The sequence below is a fragment of the Somniosus microcephalus genome, chromosome 12, assembly GCF_052327205.1.
Source record: "Somniosus microcephalus isolate GS21.2 chromosome 12, FLI_Smic_1.0, whole genome shotgun sequence".
Classification (NCBI taxonomy): domain Eukaryota; kingdom Metazoa; phylum Chordata; class Chondrichthyes; order Squaliformes; family Somniosidae; genus Somniosus; species Somniosus microcephalus.
In genome coordinates this window covers 7,686,513-7,710,382 of record NC_140998.1, presented here as the reverse complement: position 1 = coordinate 7,710,382, position 23,870 = coordinate 7,686,513, and the positions used below count along the sequence as shown (strand labels likewise).

Sequence of the window (23,870 nt, the reverse complement as noted above, 5' to 3'; positions counted from 1 at the left end):
CCCTGAAACAGAGTGAGAGTGCTGGTCACTCTCTCATCATACTCAGTCCCCTGAAACAGAGTGAGAGTGCTGGTCACTCTCTCACCGTACTCAGTCCCTGAAACACAGTGAGAGTGCTGGTCACTCTCTCACCGTACTCAGTCCCTGAAACAGAGTGAGAGTGCTGGTCACTCTCTCACCGTACTCAGTCCCTGAAACACAGTGAGAGTGCTGGTCACTCTCTCACCGTACTCAGTCCCCTGAAGCAGAGTGAGAGTGCTGGTCACTCTCTCACCGTACTCAGTCCCTGAAACAGAGTGAGAGTGCTGGTCACTCTCTCACCGTACTCAGTCCCTGAAACAGAGTGAGAGTGCTGGTCACTCTCTCACCGTACTCAGTCCCCTGAAACAGAGTGAGTGCTGGTCACTCTCTCACCGTACTCAGTCCCTGAAACACAGTGAGAGTGCTGGTGACTCTCTCACCGTACTCAGTCCCCTGAAACAGAGTGAGTGCTGGTCACTCTCTCACCGTACTCAGTCCCTGAAACAGAGTGAGAGTGCTGGTCACTCTCTCATCGTACTCAGTCCCTGAAACAGAGTGAGAGTGCTGGTCACTCTCTCACCGTACGCAGTCCCTGAAACAGAGTGAGAGTGCTGGTCACTCTCTCACTGTACTCAGTCCCTGAAACAGAGTGAGAGTGCTGGTCACTCTCTCACCGTACTCAGTCCCCTGATCAGAGTGAGAGTGCTGGTCACTCTCTCACCGTACTCAGTCCCTGAAACAGAGTGAGAGTGCTGGTCACTCTCTCACTGTACTCAGTCCCTGAAACAGAGTGAGAGTGCTGGTCACTCTCTCACCGTACTCAGTCCCCTGATCAGAGTGAGTGCTGGTCAGTCTCTCACCGTACTCAGTCCCTGAAACAGAGTGAGAGTGCTGGTCACTCTCTCACCGTACTCAGTCCCTGAAACAGAGTGAGAGTGCTGGTCACTCTCTCATCATACTCAGTCCCCTGAAACAGAGTGAGAGTGCTGGTCACTCTCTCACCGTACTCAGTCCCCTGAAGCAGAGTGAGAGTGCTGGTCACTCTCTCACCGTACTCAGTCCCCTGAAACAGAGTGAGTGCTGGTCACTCTCTCACCGTACTCAGTCCCTGAAACAGAGTGAGAGTGCTGGTCACTCTCTCACCGTACTCAGTCCCTGAAACAGAGTGAGAGTGCTGGTCACTCTCTCACCGTACTCAGTCCCTGAAACAGAGTGAGTGCTGGTCACTCTCTCACCGTACTCAGTCCCTGAAACACAGTGAGAGTGCTGGTCACTCTCTCACCGTACTCAGTCCCCTGATCAGAGTGAGAGTGCTGGTCACTCTCTCACCGTACTCAGTCCCCTGAAACAGAGTGAGAGTGCTGGTCACTCTCTCACCGTACTCAGTCCCCTGATCAGAGTGAGAGTGCTGGTCACTCTCTCACCGTACTCAGTCCCCTGAAACAGAGTGAGTGCTGGTCACTCTCTCACCGTACTCAGTCCCCTGATCAGAGTGAGAGTGCTGGTCACTCTCTCACCGTACTCAGTCCCTGAAACAGAGTGAGAGTGCTGGTCACTCTCTCACCGTACTCAGTCCCTGAAACAGAGTGAGAGTGCTGGTCACTCTCTCACCGTACTCAGTCCCTGAAACAGAGTGAGAGTGCTGGTCACTCTCTCACTGTACTCAGTCCCTGAAACAGAGTGAGTGCTGGTCACTCTCTCACCGTACTCAGTCCCTGAAACAGAGTGAGAGTGCTGGTCACTCTCTCACCGTACTCAGTCCCTGAAACAGAGTGAGTGCTGGTCACTCTCTCACCGTACTCAGTCCCCTGATCAGAGTGAGAGTGCTGGTCACTCTCTCACCGTACTCAGTCCCTGAAACAGAGTGAGAGTGCTGGTCTCTCTCTCACCGTACTCAGTCCCTGAAACAGAGTGAGTGCTGGTCACTCTCTCACCGTACTCAGTCCCTGAAACAGAGTGAGTGCTGGTCACTCTCTCACCGTACTCAGTCCCCTGATCAGAGTGAGTGCTGGTCACTCTCTCACCGTACTCAGTCCCCTGAACAGAGTGAGAGTGCTGGTCACTCTCTCACCGTACTCAGTCCCTGAAACACAGTGAGAGTGCTGGTCACTCTCTCATCGTACTCAGTCCCCTGAAACAGAGTGAGAGTGCTGGTCACTCTCTCACCGTACTCAGTCCCCTGATCAGAGTGAGAGTGCTGGTCACTCTCTCACCGTACTCAGTCCCTGAAACAGAGTGAGAGTGCTGGTCACTCTCTCACCGTACTCAGTCCCCTGATCAGAGTGAGAGTGCTGGTCACTCTCTCACCGTACTCAGTCCCTGAAACACAGTGAGAGTGCTGGTCACTCTCTCACCGTACGCAGTCCCCTGATCAGAGTGAGTGCTGGTCACTCTCTCACTGTACTCAGTCCCCTGAAACAGAGTGAGAGTGCTGGTCACTCTCTCACCGTACTCAGTCCCTGAAACACAGTGAGAGTGCTGGTCACTCTCTCACCGTACGCAGTCCCCTGATCAGAGTGAGAGTGCTGGTCACTCTCTCACCGTACTCAGTCCCCTGATCAGAGTGAGAGTGCTGGTCACTCTCTCACCGTACACATATATATTTGTGCGGGCCTGTGGGGAAAGAGCAGGGGGAGTGGGACTAATCGGAGAGATCTTTCAAAGAGCCGGCACAATCACAATGGACCGATTGGCCTCCTTCTGTGCTGTATGTTTCTAACTCCCTGCGGGGATCGCACTGACCCTTAAACATGAGCTCCTTACATTGCCTTTTCCTGAACCCACTGCAGCAAGGCTTTTTTTGCCGGCACCTTCCATTTTGCGTGGAGCGGTGATATTCTTTTCCGTGGAGATGTTGCTGGTGGTGAGGAATTAAAGCCGGGCGAAGGTTCCACGTGAGTCTGTCGGGGGGTGAATTGAAGTCCACTCGCGAGTTCCTTGATCTGTTCAGAGTGATATCAAATTCAGTTACGCCGAATATAATGTACAACCTCCCCTAGTAAATACACAGACTCCCCATCAGTGTCACTGGTTTACCCCAAGTATGCACCTTTACCCGCTGTGTACTGTACATGTACAAAAGCTGACACTGAGACACACACGGGCCGTACAGTACCAGACAGGAGTGAATCGCTCCCTTTTACCCGCTGTGTACTGTACATGTACGGGAGCTGACACTGTGACACGCATGGGCTGTACAGTACCAGGCGGGAGTGAATCGTTCCCTTTTACTCAGTATGTACTGTACATGTACAGGAGCTGGTACCGAGATACACACGGGCCGCACAGTACCAGATGGGAGTGAATCGTTCCCTTTTACCCAGTGTGTTGTATATGTACAGGAGCTGACACTGAGACACGCACGAGCCGTACAGTACCAGACAGGAGTGAATCATTCCCTTTTACTCGCTGTGTGCTGTACATTTACAGGAGCTGACACTGCGACACACACGGGCCGTACAGTACCAGACGGGAGTGAATCGTTCCCTTTTACCCGCTGTGTACTGTACAGGTACAGGAGCTGACACTGCGACACACACATGCCGTACAGTACCAGACAGGAGTGAATCGTTCCCTTTACCTGCTGTGTACTGTACGTGTACAGGAGCTGACACTGAGACACGCACGGGCCGTACAGTTCCAGACAGGAGTGAATCGTTCCCTTTTACCCGCTGTGTACTGTACGTGTACAGGAGCTGACACTGAGACACGCACGGGCCGTACAGTTCCAGACAGGAGTGAATCGTTCCCTTTACCTGCTGTGTACTGTACGTGTACAGGAGCTGACACTGAGACACGCACGGGCCGTACAGTTCCAGACAGGAGTGAATCGTTCCCTTTACCTGCTGTGTACTGTACGTGTACAGGAGCTGACACTGCGACACACACGGGCCGTACAGTTCCAGACAGGAGTGAATCGTTCCCTTTTACCCGCTGTGTACTGTACGTGTACAGGAGCTGACACTGCGACACACACATGCCGTACAGTACCAGACAGGAGTGAATCGTTCCCTTTACCTGCTGTGTACTGTACGTGTACAGGAGCTGACACTGCGACACACACGGGCCGTACAGTACCAGACAGGAGTGAATCGTTCCCTTTTACCCGCTGTGTACTGTACGTGTACAGGAGCTGACACTGAGACACGCACGGGCCGTACAGTTCCAGACAGGAGTGAATCATTCCCTTTTACCCGCTGTGTACTGTACGTGTACAGGAGCTGACACTGAGAAACGCACGAGCCGTACAGTACCAGACAGGAGTGAATCGTTCCCTTTTACCCGCTGTGTACTGTACGTGTACAGGAGCTGACACTGAGACACGCACGAGCCGTACAGTACCAAACAGGAGTGAATCATTCCCTTTTGGTGGGTGTGTGGGGGCGGGGCTGTTGGAGGTGGACGATCATGTGATTAAATCTTGAGAAAACTGTCCAACAAGAATTGGCAATCCTAATCACATGATCAAACGTCAAGTGACCAAACCTCCATGAATACGTCGAACCAGAGTTGGTGACCCTAGACAGCGGCAGCAGGTGGTGTATTTACAGACGGAGCCAGCAGTGGAAGCCTCCCTCAGTCCCCAATGAACGGGTAAGATACATACGTGGAAATGCAATATAATGGACCAGATCAGCCCCAGGATGATGGTCGGCTTCCCGTCCACAATGTCTGGGATATTAATGTTCACCAACTTTATCTGTAATATCAAGGCAGGCAGCAGTTACCGAACAGTTCAATCACAACTCCGACGAATAGCAAACACCCCAGTGCATCAAAATAAAGTCAAAGAAAATAACTGACCGATTTCGTCCTTAAAAATTTCAGGGCAGTTCTAATGTTGCTCCTCCAGTGAACGGGATTGGAAAGTCCTTTCTCGCGGTCCTACAGAGGCACAGAGCACAGACACGTTACTGCGCCCACATCGTGACTCACAGCATCTCCAACTTTCTCCTTCACTGGCCCCAGAAAGTCCAGGCTCTCCACTTTCAGTGTGCTTTACATTTTCTTAGAACACTCATTTATTACAAAGTATTTACAGCACAGAAACAGGCCATTCGGCCCAACTGGTCCGTGCCCGTGTTTATGCTCCACACCAGTCTCCTCCCACCCTACCTCATCTCACCCCATCGCCCTATCCTTCTATTCCTTTCTCCCTCATGCTTCCCCTTAAATGCATCTCTGCTATTCGCCTCAACCATTCATTGCTGTAGCGAGTTCCACATTCTCACCACTCTCTGGGTAAAGAGGTTTTCTCCAAAATTCCCGATTGGATTTTTTAGTGACTATCTCATATTCATGGCCCCTAGTTCTGGTCTTCCCCACAAGTGGAAACATCTTCTCTACCTCTATCCTATCGAACCCCTTCATAATTTTAAAGACCTCTATCAGGTCGCCCCTCAGCCTTCGTTTTTCTCGAGAAACGAGCCCCAGCCTGTTCAGTCTTTCCTGATAGTTATAACCTCTCAGTTCCAGTATCATCCTTGTTAATTATTTTTGCACCTTCTCCAATGCCTCTGTACCCTTTTTATAATATGAAGACCAGAACTGTGCACAGTAACTCCAAGTGTGGCCTAACCAAGGTTTGATACAAGTTTAACAGAACTTCTCTGCTTTTCAATTCTGTCCCTCCAGAAATGAACCCCGTTGTTTTTTTTATGGCCTTATTAACCAGCTTTGCTACTTTTAGTGATTTGTGTATCTGTTCCCCGAGATATATTGGATATATCTCTGAGTAAAGAAGTTTCTCCTGAATTCCCTCTTGGATTTATTAGTGACTATCTTATATTGATGGCCCCTGGTTCTGGTCTCCCCCACAAGTGGAAACATCTTCTCTACGTCTACCCTATCGAACCCTTTCATAATCTTAAAGACCTCCATTGGGTCACCTCTCAGCCTTCTCATTTCTACAGAAAAGAGCCCCAGCCTGTCCAATCTTCCCTGATAGTTATAACTAAACATGTGACCACTGACTAGAACTAGTTGGGGGAAAGAAGGCTGATTGATTGGGAGAGGTGGTTGGAGACGGGAGGTCACGTGATCAAGCCTCCAGGAATACGTTCAACCAGAATTGCCGACCCTGGGATTGAACAGGGCTGAAGGGCTGAATGGCCTTTTTCAGTCTCTGTGTTGTGACCTTTACACATCACACTGGGGCAGCAGGCCGATTAAAACTATCCACAGGTTAGTGCATCACGATGTTTCTTTCTCACCAGCTGCTGTCCTGAGAGAACCTCAAGTAAATCCAGGAGCCTGTGTCCATCCCGAAGATCCTGGTACAAGTCGTGGACAACAGATGGGGTCTTGTGCTGTCAGAATAAAAAAGCAGGACGTTACTCCAATTCGTGCCCCGCAGCTACCCAGCTCCCTTCTACATGTCAGCCGTGGCTCAGTCGGTGCAGCTCTCACCCGAGTCAGAAGGCCGTGGGTTCAAGCCCCAAGCCAGAGACTTGAGTACAAAATCTAGGCCGACGTTTTCAGTGTAGTACTGATGGAGTGCTGCACTGTCAGATGTGCCGTCTTTCGGATGAGATGTTAAACCTTCGTAAAAGATCCCACAGCACTATTTTGAAGAACAGCAAGGGAGTTCTCCCCGGTGTCTTGGCCAATATTCATCAATCAACCAACCACACTAAAACAGATGATCTGGTCATCTATGTCACTGCTGTTTGTGGGATCTTGCTGTGCGCAAATTGGCTGCTGCATTTCCTATATTACAACAGTGACTACACTTCAAAAGTACTTAATTGGCTGTAAAGCGCTTTGGGACGTCCTGAGGTTGCGTAAGGCGCTATAGAAATGTGATAGACGCAGGCCGCCGTTCTTTCTCTCTTACCTTTGTTAGTTGTGCGTTAATCCAGTTTGTAAAAGTACGATTCTGAATTTGTTCGTGTTCAGCTGTAACACAAGACATGTACAGAGTTATGAAAGCAGAATCCATCCTTACACCACAATGGGCTCACTGCAGTAACAACTTATTACATGCCTGTGTGGACACGGAGACACTCACTCCCACACTCACTCCCACACACTCACTCCCACACTCACTCACACACACTCACTCCCACACTCACTCACTCACACACATTCACTCGCATAAACACACGCACTCACTCGCACTCACTCACGCACACACACTCACTCGCACACTCACTTGCATATACACGCACTCACTTGCACTCACATACACTCACTCGCACACACACACACACTCACTTGCACTCACTCGCATACAAACACGCACTCATTTGCATACACACACACAATCGCACTCACGCTCAATCGCACTCACTCACTTGCACACACACTCACTCGCATACGCACTCACTCGCACATTCACACGCTCTCACACACACGCTCACTTGCACACTCACTCCCACACTCTCACTCGCACTCACACACACTCACTCGCACACACACACTCACTCACACACACACACTCACTCATACACTCACTCGCACACACACACACGGACTCGCACACACACTCACTCTCTCATTCACACACTCACTCGCACACTCACTCGCATACACACGCACTCACTCGCACTCACGCACTCACTCGCACTCACTCACTCGCACACTCACACACGCTCACTTGCACTCACACATGCTCACTCGCATACACACGCTCAGTCGCACTCACACACGCTCACTCGCATACACACACTCGCACACTCACTCGCACTCACACACACTCACACACACGCTCACACACACGCTCACTCGCGCACTCACATACACTCAGTCGCACTCACACAGGCGTGGGCCATCACTGGTGTTCTTGAAGGTGCCACCTGTGGAAGATTGTCTGGAAGGATTGGCCATCAGACCTCTCTTCCGACCTTGTCCTCGTCATTCTTTGACTGAAAGCATGCTCCTCGCACCAGGGAACAGGCAGTTTTGGAGCAGCAGGTCAGAGAATGTATTATAGAGACTGGGCTCTTCAACTCAAGGGGTTTGGAGAGAGGGATGCACATAAGAGGAGGCGAGGAACTCAGAGCTAACAGAGACAGTCAGATTCATTCTAAAGGTGTCGTTAGCTAGTGGTACAGAACCTCGGAGATCCTCTCCAGTGAATTTGCCAAGTTTATCCTAACTGCACCACAGGAAGACACACACTGACTTAGAGACAAACAGGCCCACCTCGGCGACAGGATACGAAGGAACAGACTTACCCTGGTGATACTGGAAGAAGCTAGTCACCAGATTCACATATTTAACACTCGCAGACTGATCCTGATCAGTCATTTGGCACCCAAGTGATTTTATTCACTAAACGTCCAACTGTGTCGGCGCCAAATGAACAAATCCCAACGTAAAGAATGGAAATGAAGAATCTCAACTTCCAGATCTTGGCCCTCACAGGACAGCTCAGCCTCTGCTAAACTACCGTGCCACCTCGGGCCAACTCTGCTCAGTGGTGTCTGCAACAGTCATCGGCCACACAGCACAGAAATAGTACCTAAAGTGTGATTAACAGTGCGAGAGATCACACGTCAAGCGGGAAGCGATGCATTTTTATAGCCACCCTACTGCACAGCGACACAAAGCCATCCATCAGATCAAACCAATAATTTTTTTTAATTCAGCGTTAATCGGCCCTCTAATTCTCTTTTTTAAACCCACTAGAAATATAGGAATTGTTAGACGGTTGAAGACCACGGTCCATCTAGTTTGCCTTCCACCATCATGGTAGTCACACGATCCAATGATAATGGAGTTGTTGACTAATCACAGCGATCAATCTCCATCAATCAGTCTACAACAGGCCCAGACATGAGGTGAGGAAAACCCCCAGTGGTGGAGAGCTTTGGGAACCATAGGTCCAGAGTCACCTGTTCCTCCCGAGCACGTTACACTCATCACATGGGTGTAAGACTAATTGGATAGCTTTTTATTACATAGTGACAGCCGTGGCTCAGTGGGTAGCACTCTCAGCTCTGAGTCAGAAGGTCGTGGGTTCAAGGCCCACTCCAGAGACTTGAGCACAAAAATCCAGGCTGACAATCCCAGTGCAGGACTGAGGGAGTGCTGCACTGTCAGAGGTGCAGTCTTCTGGATGAGATGTTAAACCGAGGCCCTATGTGCTCTCTCAGGTGGACGTAAAAGATTCCAGGGAAGTTCTCCCCGGTGTCCTGGCCAATATTTATCCCTCAATCAACATCACTAAAACAGATTATCTGGTCATTATCACATCGGTGTTTCTGGGAGCTTGCTGTGTGCAAATTGGCTGCCACGTTTCCCCACATTACAACAGTGACTACACTTCAAAAGTACTTCATTGGCTGTAAAGCACTTAGGGATGTCCCAAAGTCGTGAAAGGTGCTAAAGAAAATAAGAAATAGGAGCAGGACTAGGCCATTTGGCCCTTCGAACCAGCTCCGCCATTCAATAAGATCATGGCTGATCTTCTACCTCATCTCCACTTTCCTGCACTATCCACATATCCCTTGATTCCCTTAACATTCAAAAATCTATCGATCTCTGTCTTGAATATACTCAACGACTGAGCCTCCACAGCCCTCTGGGGTAGAGAATTCCAAAGATTCACCGCCCTCTGAGTGAAGACATTTCCCCTCATCTCAGTCCTAAATGTCCGACCCCTTATTCTGAGACTGTGACCCCTGGTTCTAGACTCCACAGTCAGGGGAAACATCCTCCCTGTATCTACACTGTCAAGCCCTGTAAGAATTTTGTATGTTTCAGTGAGATCACCTCTCATTCTTCTAAACTCTAGAGAAAATAGGCCGAGTCTACTCAATCTCTCCTCATAGGACAATCCCCCCATCCCAGGAACCAGTCTGGTGAACCTTTGTTGCACTCCCTCTATGGCAAATATATCCATCCTTAGGTAAGGAGACCAAAACTGTACACAATACTCCAGGTGTGGTCTCACCAGGGCCCTATATAATTGCAGTAAGACGTCTTTACTCTTATACTCAAATCCTCTTGTAATAAAGGCCAACATACCATTTGCTTTCCTAATTGCTTGCTGTACCTGCATGTTAACTTTCAGTGATTCGTGTACAAGGACACCCAGGTCCCTCTGAACACCAACATTTCCCAATCTCTCCCCATTTAAAAAATACCAAAGTGGATAACTTCACATTTCTCCACATTATATTCCATTTGCCATGTTCTTGTCCACTCACTGAGCCTGTCTATATCCCCTTGAAGCCTCTTTGCATCCTCCTCACAACTTACATTCCCACCTAGCTTTGTATCATCAGCAAACTTGGATATATTACATTCGGTCCCCTCATCCAAATCATTGATGTAGATTGTGAATAACTGAGGCCCAAGCACTGATCCTTGCGGTACCCCACTAGTTACAGCCTGCCAACTCGAAAATGACCCGTTTATTCCTACTCTCTGTTTTCTGTCCGTTAACCAATCCTCAATCCGTGCTAGTATATTACCCCCAATCCCATGAGCCCTAATTTTGTTTAATAACCTCTTGTGTGGCACCTTATCGAATCCCTTCTGAAAATCCAAATACACCACATCCTCTGGTTCCCCCTTATCTATTCTGCTAGTTACAACCTCAGAAAACAGATTTGTCAAACACGATTTCACTTTCATAAATCCGTGTTGACTCTGCCCAATCCTATTATTATTTTCTAAGTGCCCTGTTACCACCTCCTTAATAATGGATTCTAGCATTTTCCCTACTACTGATGTCAGGCTAACTGGTCTGTAGTTCCACGTTTTCTCTCTCCCTCCTTTCTTAAATAGTGGGGTTACATTTGCTACCTTCCAATCTGTGGGAACCGTTCCAGAATCTATGGAATTTTGGAAAATGACAACCAATGCATCCACTATCTCTATAGCCACCTCTTTCAAAACCCTAGGATGTAGGCCATCAGGTCCAGGGGATTTATCGGCTTTCAGTCCCATTAATTTCTCCAGTACAATTTTTTACTAATACTAATTTCTTTCAGTTCCTCATTCTCGCTCGACCCTTGGTTGTCCACTATTTTTTTGCGCCTTCTTCCGTGAAGACAGACACAAAGGGCTCAATTTTGTCAATGGGGAGCTTTTGGAGGCAGAACTCCCACTTTTTGGGTTGTGGTCCTGCCTCCATCGACCTGTGGCCAACCCACGCTATTTTCCCTTGATTGACCTTGTTAAGCCCGCCCAGTGGGCTCAGCAGGCCAATTAAGGGACACCTGGTTACTGGTGACGTCAGTGATTGACATTTCATCTGTCAAGAGCTTTTGACAAGATGAAAAATCAGCGTTTGAGAGCTCTGTGAAGCTGTCAAACACTGACAATCTGTCTTCTAACTTGAGTCCTTCTACTCAGACTCAGTTAGAGAACTCTCCAGACCAGAAAGCAGAGGCTGCAGCTTTTGGCAGTTCAACGGCCATTCTGCTTTCTGTGCCGGTGAGCTGAGGAACTCCCGAGAACTGAAGGAAGGAAGCCTGCAGGAGAAAGTAAAGGTAAGTAAAACTTATTAAAACACTTTACACTTACCTCACACACTTACCTCTGCACACATGCAGCCATCACTCACCTGCACAACGGACATCTCGACCCCTCCATCCCCTGCAGACAGACGGTCCGCCTCGCTAACTTGGCGTGGTTCGGAGCCGTCGGACAGCCCACACTTCAGGGCTAAAAATAGGGATTAGGTAAAAAGCTGCCTGTTAACTACCTGTTAACAGGCAGTTAATTGGCACTAATCCCCTTCCCGCCTCGGGGAGGCGGCTCCCAGCACAGGTTGGGTACCCGCCTCCTGGGACATTGGCACGGAGGTGGGTTGGGGGCGGGATGGGTTCCTGCCCCCCGATTCTGCAATTTTCCTGCCACTCCCGCCTCCAAACCCGCCTCCTCGGGGCTTGGAAAATCGAGCCCAAAGTATTTGTTTAATTTCAGCCTGTAAGGGACCTACATTTACTTTCGCTAATCTTTTCCTTTTTACATACCTATATGTAGGTATGTAAAGAAGCTTTTACAGTCTGTTTTTATGTCTCTTGCTAGTTTACTCTCATTCTATTTTCACTTTCTTTATCAATTTTTTGATCCTCCTTTGCTGAATTCTAAAATCCTCCCAATCCTCAGGCTTACTGCTCTTTTTGGCAACATTATAAGCCTCTTCCTTTGATCTAATACTATCTTTAACTTCTCTTGTTAGCCACTTTTCCTGTGGGGTTTTTGTGCCTTAAAGGAATGTATATTTGTTGTAAATTATGTATTAATTCTTTTTTTTAATGTTTTATTCGTTTATGGGATGTGGGCGTCGCTGGCAAGGCCAGCATTTATTGCCCGTCCCTAGTTGCCCTCGAGAAGGTGGTGGTGAGCCGCCTTCTTGAACCGCTGCAGTCCGTGTGGTGAAGGTACTCCCACAGTGCTGTTAGGGAGGGAGTTCCAGGATTTTGACAATGAAGGATCGGCTATATATTTCCAAGTCAGGATGGTGTGTGACTTGGAGGGGAACTTGGAGGTGGTGGTGTTCCCATGCGCCTGCTGCCCTTGTCCTTCTAGGTGGAAGAGGTCGCGGGTTTGGGACGTGCTGACGAAGAAGCCTTGGCGAGTTGCTGCAGTGCATCTTGTAGATGGTACACACTGCAGCCACAGTACGCTGGTGGTGGAGGGAGTGAATGTTTAAGGTGGTGGATGGGGTGCCAATCAAGCGGGCTGCTTTGTCCTGGATGGTGTTGAGCTTCTTGAGTGTTGTTGGAGCTGCACTCATCCAGGCAAGTGGAGAGTATTCCATCACACTTCTTACTTATGCCTTATAGATGGTGGAAAGGCTTTGGGGAGTCAGGAGGTGAGACACTCACCGCAGAATACCTAGCCTCTGACCTGCTCTTGTTGCCATAGTATTTATGTGGCTGGTCCAGTTAAGTTTCTGGTCAATGGTGACCCCCAGGATGATGATGGTGGGGGATTCGGTGATGGTAATGCCATTGAATCTCAAGGGGCGGTGGTTAGACTCTCGCTTGTTGGAGATAGTCATTACCTGGCACTTCTGAGGCACGAATGTTACCTGCCAATTATCAGCCCAAGCCTGAACGTCGTCCAGGTCTTGTTGCATGCGGGCATAGACTGCTTCATTATCTGAGGAGTTGTGAATGGCGCTGAACACTGTGCAGTCATCAGCGAACATCCCCATTTCTGACCTTATGTTGGAGGGAAGATCATTGGTGAAGCAGCTGAAGATTGTTGGGCCTAGGACACTGTCCTGAGGAACTCAGGAAGCCATTGCTTGTCTACCATCATACCTTTTAATGTAGTTTGCCAATCTATCGTAGTCAACTCGCCCCTCATACCTACGTAATTTGCTTTGTTTAGATTTAAGATCCCAGTTTCAGATTTAACTAAAACACTTCCAAACTGAATATACAATTCTATCATATTATGGTCACTCTTCCCTAAAAGCCCCTTTACTACAAGGTTAATTAACCCTTTCTCGTTGCACAATACTAGATCTAAAATAGCCTGTTCCCTAGTCGGTTCCGCAACATACTGATCTAGAAAACTATCTTGCATACATTCCATGAATTCGTCCTCTACACTATTAGTGTAAGTCCTATTTTTCAAAAAGCTGACACAGGCACAATGGGCCAAATGGCCTCCTTCTGTGCTGTATCATTCTATGTCATGTCTCCATTTCCTCATACAGATCCACCCCAGATCTGTGCTGAGTTAGCCCATCTCAGCAGTTAAACATCACAGTTAGCTTCAGAGCCACTGGGTTGGCGAGAGGGAGATCAGCCAGGGTTTCTGCTCCTCGGGGCTATTCAATGACTCCTGCCGGAGAGTGCACAAGAATAGGAGCCCGACTGTGAAAGACCCTGCAATGGATTACCCTTCTGACACTCAAGGGGTGTAAACCAGAGGGGCGAGCAATTAAAGCCGCCCGTGAGTCCCACTCTCTTCCCGAATATCCTGCTGTTCTGAGCAGGCGAGAAGAACACCCGCTGGAAACCAGTGCGGTCCTTCTTAGTAGCAACATTAGGAACAGCAGGAGGCCATTCAGCCCCTTGAGCCTGCTCCGTCATTCAATTAGACCATGACTGGTCTGTACCTCAGCTCCATTTACCCACCTTAGCTCCTTAGTGGAATTCTCTGCCCCAGAGAGCTGTGGAGGCTGGGTCATTGAATATATTTAAGATGGAGATAGACAGATTTTTGAACAATAAGGGAGTGATGGATTATGGGGAGTGGGCAGGGAAATGGCTTTGAGCCCAAGATCAGATCAGCCTTGATCTCATTGAATGGCGGAGCAGGCTCGAGGGGCCGAATGGCCGACTCCTGCTCCTATTTCCTATGTTCTTATATCCCTTGATGCCCTTACCTAACAAAAATCTATCGATCTCAGTCTTGAAAGTTTCAATTGACCCCCAGCAACCACAGCCTTTTGAGGGGAGAGAGTTCCAGATTGCCACTACCCTTTGTGTGGAAAAGTGCTTCCTGACATCTCTCCTGAATGATCTGGCTCTAATTTTAAAAGGATGTCTCCTTGTTCTAGACATTCAAGGAGCGATTTTAACCCTACTCGCTCAGCAGAAACCTGGCGGGTGGGCAGTTAAAATCACCCTGGCTCTTACCTGTCCAAAAGCCGTCATGATCGCAGCCTCTGCAATTTTTAATCTGCTTTCCTGAGCACGTGCCCGGAGCTAACAGGGTCTTTCTTTACATACGCATGTTGCGGCCCAATTACATTATTGAGACCCGACTGTAATTTTAACTCAGGCCTGAGCGGGGAATTGGGGCTAACACTATAGCAGTATAAAAGTTTGGAGATAATCCCTTGCTAACCGCCAGGACTGCATCAGTGTTACAATAAGCAACTAGTTAGATCCAGTTGGGGCAAGTCAGTCAGTCTGCAAGTCAGGAATCTGTAAACTCTCCAAATTTTGCTGTGCGTAAATGTGTTTTAAGGCCAGAATGAATATGCTGGAATTCCAGCAATCATTCAGTGTTGGATTACCCTCTTGCTCTAGTCTCCATGCTACGTGTGTGAGCCTGCACGAGGTGATCATAGGCCTTTCATTTCCTTCAAACTCCGACTGTTATTCTTTCGGCACACTAGGGTTGCCAACCTGCCAGGTTGTGCCGGAGTCTCCAGGAATTAAAGATTCACCTCCTGCTGCGAGCAAACCCGGGGATCAACAAATAAATTGAGGGTTTTTTTCCATTTTCTTTGAACACTCATTTATTACACAGAATTTACAGCACAGAAACTGGCCATTCGGCCCAACTGGTCCGGGCCGGTGTTTATGCTCCACACGAGCCTCCTCAGACCCCCTCTTCATCTCACCCTATCAGCATATCCTTCTATTCCTTTCTCCCTCATGTGTTTATCTAGCTTCCCCTTAAATGTATCTCTGCTGTTCGCCTCAACCACTCCCTGTGGGAGCGAGCTCCACATTCTCACCACTCTCTGGGTAAAGAAGTTTCTCTTGAATTCTCTATTGGATTTATTAGTGACTGTCTTATATTTATGGCCTCTAGTTTTGGTTTTGGTTTCCCCCACAAGTGCAAACATCTTCTCTACGTCTACCCTATCAAACCCCTTCAGAATTTTAAAGTTCACCCCTCAGTCCTCTCTAGAAAAAAGACTCTCAGACTGCTCAGCCTTTCCTGAAAGTTATAACTAGACATGTGACCAATGACTCGGATTAGTTGAGGGGGGGAAAGGCTGTTTGATTGGGAGAGGTGGTTGGAGGCGGGAGGTCACGTGATGAAACCTCCAGGAATACGTCCAATCAGAGTTGGCGATCCTAGCTTCACTCCAGATAAACATGTACCCACGGGCCCCTCCCCCCCACAGTCCGTATAGTAAAGCCAGTGAATAACTTGAGTTATACAGACCAGAAGGTCTCACTCTGGACTCCCAGTCTGGGCTGAGTTAGCTGAGCTTAGCTAGAACGGTTGGGGTGTTGCAATTGGTCTTAGGGTCCCAGGGCTAGGGATGGGAAGCAGCACCAGGACACATGCTCCTTGCTGGATATGGGCATCGGATGAGGGCAGGATTGGGCAGAACTGTAACAGCTGCCACAGTTGAATGCCGAGTCGACACTCACTGCCCGATGTTGCTCGATCGAGGTACAGGATGGTGGCTGGGCCATTAGATCTATACCCTAGCAAGAGACAGCACCTTCAGGAGCAGGGGCGGGGAGAAATGAGAGAACAAAAGACACTGTTTGGGTCTGTTTCCATCCACCGCAGATCAGTCTGCAACTTGGATCCCATGAGGCATTCAGCAATTAATACAACAGCAAGGGCTCAACAAACGTGACCTGTCGTGGGCCAACTACTACTTAAAGCAGTCAGCAGAAAAAGCAGCAAAGTGCGAATGTTTAATCCTTGGACCACGTGTGAATGGGAAGGGGATTTGGTCCATTGGGATTTTATACAATGGGAGTGAATGGGAAGGGGTTGGGTCTATTGGGATTCTATACAATGGGAGTGAATGGGAAGGCTTTGGTCCATTGGGATTCTATACAATGGGAGTGAATGGGAAGGGGTTTGGTCCATTGGGATTCTATATATTGGGAGTGAATGGGAAGGGGTTTAGTCCATTGGGATTCTATACAATGGGAGTGAATGGGAAGGGGTTTGGTCCATTGGGATTCGATACAATGGGAGTGAATGGGAAGGGGTTTGGTTCATTGGGATTCTATACAATGGGAGTGAATGGGAAGGGGTTTGGTCCATTGGGATTCGATACAATGGGAGTGAATGGGAAGGGGTTTGGTTCACTGGGATTCTATACAATGGGAGTGAATGGGAAGGGGTTTGGTCCATTGGGATTCCATACACTGGGAGTGAATGGGAAGGGGTTGGGTCCATTGGGATTCTATACACTGGGAGTGAATGGGAAGGGGTTTGGTCCATTGGGATTCTATACAATGGAAGTGAACGGAGTACAGATTTGTTAAAATGTCCCAGTGGAATTAGATATCAGTTTGTGCTGTTAATATAGTACAGTTCCACCCAATCAACTCGAGTTATTTTACAGCCAACCACATGAAGGGATGAGAAATTATGTTGAACTTCAGTAACTTTTGGTATTCAACTTCTCATCGATCCTTTTGACCAGCCACAAACACTGGAGGTGAATCACAACACATTCCGAACCTTAACTCTTCACTCCCCAACACAACCAGTGACTGTACCTGTATGGGGAGAGGCAGAGGGCAGTTTGCCCAGATACTTTTGGGACACTTCTTGAATTAACGCTACCAGTTGGGAGCCTTGTCTACCAGCCGTGGGTTTTGGCAAATCACAGGCATGCTCGCCATGATTCCACCACATCCACCCACCCCACCTCGTACCTTGCCCACGTTTCCTGAAAGGAGTGGCCAGTGTTTCACACAGGGCAAATTTTCCCCCTCTGGGTTTTTGTTGCGACCAGGGATATTCAGCTGCCATGGGCAGCACAGAGCTCCTCTGTGGCTGGTGTTTAAAACGCCGAGCACTCACCAGAATCTCAAGAGCAGGTTTCGGCAGCTCCTGCTCTCTCCCTGTCATCGGGTGCTGAATGCTCCCGAATCAAAATCATCGTCACCTTTATAAATCAAGAGAATGATATAGCACAGGAGGAGAGCTCTCCAATTAGTCCCACTCCCCCTGCTCTTTCCCCCATAGCCCTGCAATTTTTTTTCCTTTTCAAGGACATATTCAATTCCCTTTTGAAAGTTACTATTGAATCTGCTTCCACCACCCTTTCAAGCAGCGCATTCCAGATCACAACAACTCGCTGTGTAAAAAAAATGTTTCCTCCTGTTGCCCCTGATTCTTTTGCCAATCACCTTAAATCTGTGTCCTCTGGTTACCGGCCCTTCTGCCACTGGAAACAGTTTCCCTTTATTTACTCGATCAAAACCATTCATAATTTTTAACATCTCAATTAAATCTCCCCTTAACCTTCTCTGTTCTAAGGAGAACAACCCCAGCTTCTCCAGTCTCTCCACATAACTCAAGTCCCTCAATGCTAGTACCATTCTAGTAAATCTCTTCTGCACCCTCTCTAAGGTATTTACATCCTTTCCTAAAGTGTGGTGCCCAGAATTGGACACAATACTCCAGCTGGGTCCTAACCAGTGTTTTATAAACGTTTAGCATCGTTAAGTCACAAGCATTGTGTGATAAGTGGTTTAAAATAAATCTGGGCTGGATCCCCTGGCCTGTGGTGAGTTCTCTCTCAGCCAGGCAGGAGTCAGGGTGTAACAATTGGCCTCAGTCCCCCCGCCCATGGATTAGGGAGGGAAACAGTTGAGCCAGAGGTCCTGATCCTGATTGTCGACCCTTGCTGGAAAGTGTGTTGTGTGCGCGTGCAGATGGATTTAGGGTCAGCTATGAGGCCTTGCATGGTTGAATGTCCCACTGGCACTCGGCTCATAGATGAAGAAAGCAAATGTGGGTGAGGTACTGCAGGCATTTCGTACACCAGTCACAGGCAAACCCAGAGCTATTAACGGCGATTGTTCTATTGTCTGAAATACTTGTGCTTCTAACCAAAGCCGAGCCCACGCTGAACTCGGGAGCTAATCTGGGCAAAGCCTGGGTGCCAAACCCTCACCCTGTGGCCACCTCCTGTCACACCCCACTCACCACCTGCCTTTCCCTCGATTCCTGCTGTGTCACCCTCTCACACAACAGGAGGACAAGCTATCCCAGCCAGCCCAACGCCCTGCAATAGCACCAAGGATTCTAGGATAGCTCTGAAGTGTGAATAAGGTGAGTTTGAGCTCAACACCAGGGAGGCAGCAGATAGAGGCCAAAGTGTTCTAAAGGACACTTTCCCACACAAAGGGTGGTGGAAATCTGGAACTCTCTTCCCCCAAAAAGCTGTTGAGGCTGGGGGGTCAACTGAAAATTTCAAAACTGAGATTGATAGATTTTAGTTGGGCAAGGGTATTAAGGGTTACAGAACCAAGGCGGGTAAATGGAGTTAAAATACAGATCAGCCATGATCTAACTAAATGGGTGGAAAAGGCTCGAGGGGCTGAATGGCCTCCTCCTATTCCAGTCCCAGTCTGCACACACAGATCTCCTGGAGGTTACCTACAGAGGATCCAAATAGGTGTTGCAGTGGTTGTGTTACTGGACCAGTAACCAGTGGGCCTGGACTAATAAACTAGCTGAACGTGAGTTCAAATCCCACTGTGAGCAGATTGAGAATTTTAATTCTGTTTAAATAAATCTGGAAACAAAAACCTGATTGTCAGTAAAATTGACCAGGAATCTATCGGATTGTCATAAAAACCCAACTGGTTCACTAATGTCCTTCAGGGAAGGAAACCTGCCGTCCTTAACCGGTCTGGGCCTATATGCGACTCCAGTCCCACACCAACTGCCCTCTGAATTGGCCGAGCAAACCAGCCTTGCCAGCGACGCCCACATCCCGAGAAGAAATATTTTTAAAATGCAGGGTCAGCGTGAGGGACAGACTGTGGTAAACACTAACCATCCCCCACTCCACCCCCCCGCACCCTCATAGACCATCCTCTACAGCAGACGGTAAACAATGAACATAATCATCGGCAGGACAAGGACAGATGGAGAGAAGTAGGTCAGAGTACAAAGACATCATTGTTATCAGCTCACTGGGATCCCCAGTCACAACACACCACGGCAAAGTGTCTCAACCTTACGCTCCATCCAAGGGGTGGGGGGGGGGGGGGGGGAGGTCAGCAGATTAAACCCTTCGTTACCTGGCCCTCCCCGTGGCCCCCCCTCAGCACACAACACGCTCACTGAACAGCTAATGTTACCTGAGCAGGGAACCCCACCCCAACCTCCAGCCCAGTTTCCCTTTGCTTTGCTTTGTAAATGTTGCAAGCGAGAGACTCCTGGGTGGCCCAGATCAGTGATGCCAGCGCGAGCAATATCCCAAGCTGGAGCTGAAATCCATGACTTGGAGCAATGTCTGTGGGAAAGATGGAGGCACTCAAATGCAGGCAGCTTTCCATGTCGCGCTTTGATGCGTGCAAGCTTGAGGACAATGCCTATTGGGCTGAAGTTAGTTTCTCCTTCAGGTTACTGTGTTTTGTGTGATCGTGCAACGGTCTCCCCGGCAGAGGCAACACCTTCAGGGGAGGAGGGGAGAACGGTAGGAAAAGGACGGGGAGAAAAAGCAGCTTAAATCTGCTGCAGCAACGAGCAGAAAATGGGTCACCTCCAAACCCACCGCACCGCCTGCCCGCGATAGATCAGATTCCCACTGCAGTACTTCGCCAGCTGAACTGACAAGCTGCTTGTCTAGGGTCACAGGAACAGGAGGAGACCATTCAGCCCCGGAACCGGTTACATAGGAACAGGAGGAGGCCATTCAACCCCTCGAGCCTGTTACATAGGAACAGGAGGAGGCCATTCAGCCCCTGAACCTGTTACACAGGAACAGGAGGAGGCCATTCAGCCCCTGAACCTGTTACACAGGAACAGGAGGCCATTCGGCCCCTCGAGCCTGTTACACAGGAACAGGAGGAGGCCATTCAGCCCCTCGAACCGGTTACACAGGAACAGGAGGAGGCCATTCAGCCCCTCAAACCAGTTACACAGGAACAGGAGGAGGCCATTCGGCCGCTCGAGCCTGTTACACAGGAACAGGAGGAGGCCATTCAGCCCCTGAACCGGTTACACAGGAACAGGAGGAGGCCATTCAGCCCCTCGAACCGGATACATAGGAACAGGAGGAGGCCATTCAGCCCCTCGAACCCGTTACACAGGAACAGGAGGAGGCCATTCAGCCCCATAACCGGTTACATAGGAACAGGAGGAGGCCATTCAGCCCCTGAACCGGTTACATAGGAACAGGAGGAGGCCATTCGGCCCCTCGAGCCTGTTACACAGTAACAGGAGGAGGCCATTCAGCCCCTCAAGCCTGTTACACAAGAACAGGAGGAGGCCCATTCAGCCCCTGAACCGGTTACATAGGAACAGGAGGAGGCCATTCAGCCCCTCGAACCGGTTACATAGGAACAGGAGGAGGCCATTCAGCCCCTCGAACCAGTTACATAGGAACAGAAGGAGGCCATTCAACCCCTCGAGCCTGTTACACAGGAACAGGAGGAAGCCATTCAGCCTCTGAGCCGGTTACATAGGAACAGGAGGAGGCCATTCGGCCCCTCGAACCGGATACATAGGAACAGGAGGAGGCCATTCGGCCCCTCGAACCAGTTACATAGGAACAGGAGGAGGCCATTCGGCTCCTCGAACCGGTTACATAGGAACAGAAGGAGGCCATTCGGCCCCTCGAACCGGTTACATAGGAACAGGAGGAGGCCATTCAGCCCCTCGAGTCTGTTTCGCCATTCAATTGGATCGTGGCTAAACTGTATCTCAACTCCATCTTGGTTCCATAACCCTTAATACCCTTGCCTAACAGAAATTTATCAATCTCAGTTTTGAAATTTCCAATTGACTCCCGGCCTCGACAGCTTTTTGGGGGAAGAGAGTTCCAGATTTCCACCACCCTTTGTGTGAAGAAGTGCTTCCTGACATCATCCCTGAACGGCCTGGCTCTAATTTTAAGGTTATGTCCCCTTGTTCTGGACTCCCCCCACCAGAGGAAATCTATCTACCCTATCAACTCCTTTAATCATCTTAAACATCTGCTCCCCCTCCAAGGCCAATATATCCTTTTTTTTAATTCATTGATGGGATGTGGGCGTCGCTGGCTAGGCCTGCATTTAGTGCCCATCCCTAATTGCCCTCGAGAAGATGGTGGTGAGCCGCCTTCTTGAACCGCTGCAGTCCATATGGTGTAGGTACACCCACAATGCTGTTAGGAAGGGAGTTCCAGGATTTTGGCCCAGCGACAGTGAAGGAACGGCGATACAGGTCCAAGTCAGGATGGTGTGTGGCTTGGAGGGGAACTTGTAGGTGGTGATGTTCCCATGCATCTGCTGCCCTTGTCCTTCTAAGTGGTAGAGGTCGCGGGTTTGGAAGGTGCTGTTGAAGGAGCTTTGGCGAGTTGCTGCAGTGCATCTTGTAGATGGTACACACTGCAGCCACAGTGCGCCGGTGGCGGAGGGAGTGAATGTTGAAGGTGGTGGATGGAGTGCCAATCAAGCGGGCTGCTTTATCCTGAATGGTGTCGAGCTTCTTGAGTGTTGTTGGAGCTACACTCATCCAGGCAAGTGGAGAGTATTCCATCACACTCCTGACTTGTGCCTTGTAGATGGTGGAAAGGCTTTGGGGAATCAGGAGGTGAGGCACTCGCTGCAGAATTCCCAGCCTCTGACCTGCTCTTGTAGCCACAGTGTTTATATGGCTGGTCCAGTTCAGTTTCTGATCAATGGTAACCCCCAGGATGTTGATAGTGGGGGATTCAGCGATGGTAATGCCATTGAATGTCAAGGGGAGGTGGTTAGAGTCTCGCTTGTTGGAGATGGTCATTGCCTGGCACTTGTGTGGTGCGAATGTTACTTGCCACTTGTCAGCCCAAGTCTGAATGTTGTCCAGGTACGGTGCCCAGAACTGAACCCAGTTACTCCAGATGGGGTCTGGCCAGTATGGTTGTAACATAACATCCAGCCCTTTGTACTCCAACCCCCTCGCTATAAAGGCCAACATTCCATTAGTCTTTTTTGATTATTTTTGTGCCTGTCCACCAGCTTTTAGTGATGTCTGTACTTGGGCCCCGAAATCTCTCTGCTCCTCCACTGTTCCCAGCTTCGCACCATTTAGAAAATATCTTTCTTAGGTCCACAGTGGATGACTTCACATTTTCCCACATTGAATTCCATCTACCGGTTTTGCCCACTCACTGAATCTATCAACGTCCCTTTGCAGATTTCTGCTCCCATCTACACTATTTACTGTGTTACCCTACTTTGTGTTGACAGCAAACGTGGATCTACAGATAATCCATGCCACTGCCACCCATTCCCAACACGGGGGTCTGGTGAAACCCTAACTCCCCAAAGCCTTTCCACCATCTACAAGGCACAAGTCAGGAGTGTGATGGAATACTCTCCACTTGCCTGGATGAGTGCAGCTCCAACAACACTCAACAAGCTCGACACCATCCAGGACAAAGCAGCCCGCTTGATTGGCACTCCATCCACCACCTTAAACATTCACACCCTCCACCACCGGCGCACCGTGGCTGCAGTGTGTACCATCTACAAGATGCACTGCAGCAACTCGCCAAGGCTTCTTCGGCAGTCCCTCCCATCGGCGCTGGGTCAAAATCCTGGAACTCCCTCCCTAACAGCACTGTGGGAGTACCTTCACCACATGGACTGCAGCGGTTCAAGAAGGCAGCTCACCACCACCTTCTCAAGGGCAATTAGGGATGGGCAATAAATGCTGGCCTTGCCAGCAACGCCCACGTCCCAGGAATGAATTTTTTAAAAACCCTGCCGGATTCACCGAGGCCAGACCTGGTTGAAAAAAATTAATGGGGGTAGAAAGCCCAATGTAAAAGTGGCTGGGCAGAATTGGCAGGTGGAGTGTGAGCTGGATTCTGGCCCAGGGATTCAGGTGAAGATGTTTTGATCTCCACCTCACAGCACGGTGACTAAAGCGATCGGCATGTTCCATAACCTTAAAGTGACAACTTGCCCACACAATGGGCCTCAAGCACTTTGGCAAAGGAACAAATCAGGGTGGGGTGGGGAGGAATTCTGAGCAAGGGGTGGAGTTACCTATACATTGTTAATCCTGCAAAGGAACAATGCATGACATGCGACAGACCTTCAACCCAACTGGACTTACGTGTAATGTTAACTAGTTTGGCAGGTGCTCCAAACCTGGAATTTACTAACCCACCCCTATCATTACAGAAGGTGGGGCTGGTGGTCACAGGGAGGAGCACATGACAGCTGGTTGTCAATGACAACAACAACTTTTAGCTCCTTTATCCCAAGGTGAGAAAAGGAGCA

At 49.2% G+C, this 23,870-nt stretch overlaps 1 protein-coding gene across 1 annotated transcript in view; it reads right to left on the bottom strand.

Moving 5' to 3' along the window:
* LOC147109011 (uncharacterized) overlaps positions 1–23,870 on the bottom strand; it is a 552,618-nt gene that overhangs the window by 503,021 nt on the left and 25,727 nt on the right. The window contains exons 2-6 of the mRNA XM_086002569.1: positions 6,857–6,918; positions 6,234–6,329; positions 4,825–4,905; positions 4,628–4,720; positions 2,785–2,963 (exon numbers count right to left, since the gene is read on the bottom strand). Of these exons, the coding sequence (XP_085858695.1) occupies positions 2,785–2,963; positions 4,628–4,720; positions 4,825–4,905; positions 6,234–6,329; positions 6,857–6,918 (511 nt within the window). The remainder of the gene's footprint in view (positions 1–2,784; positions 2,964–4,627; positions 4,721–4,824; positions 4,906–6,233; positions 6,330–6,856; positions 6,919–23,870) is intronic.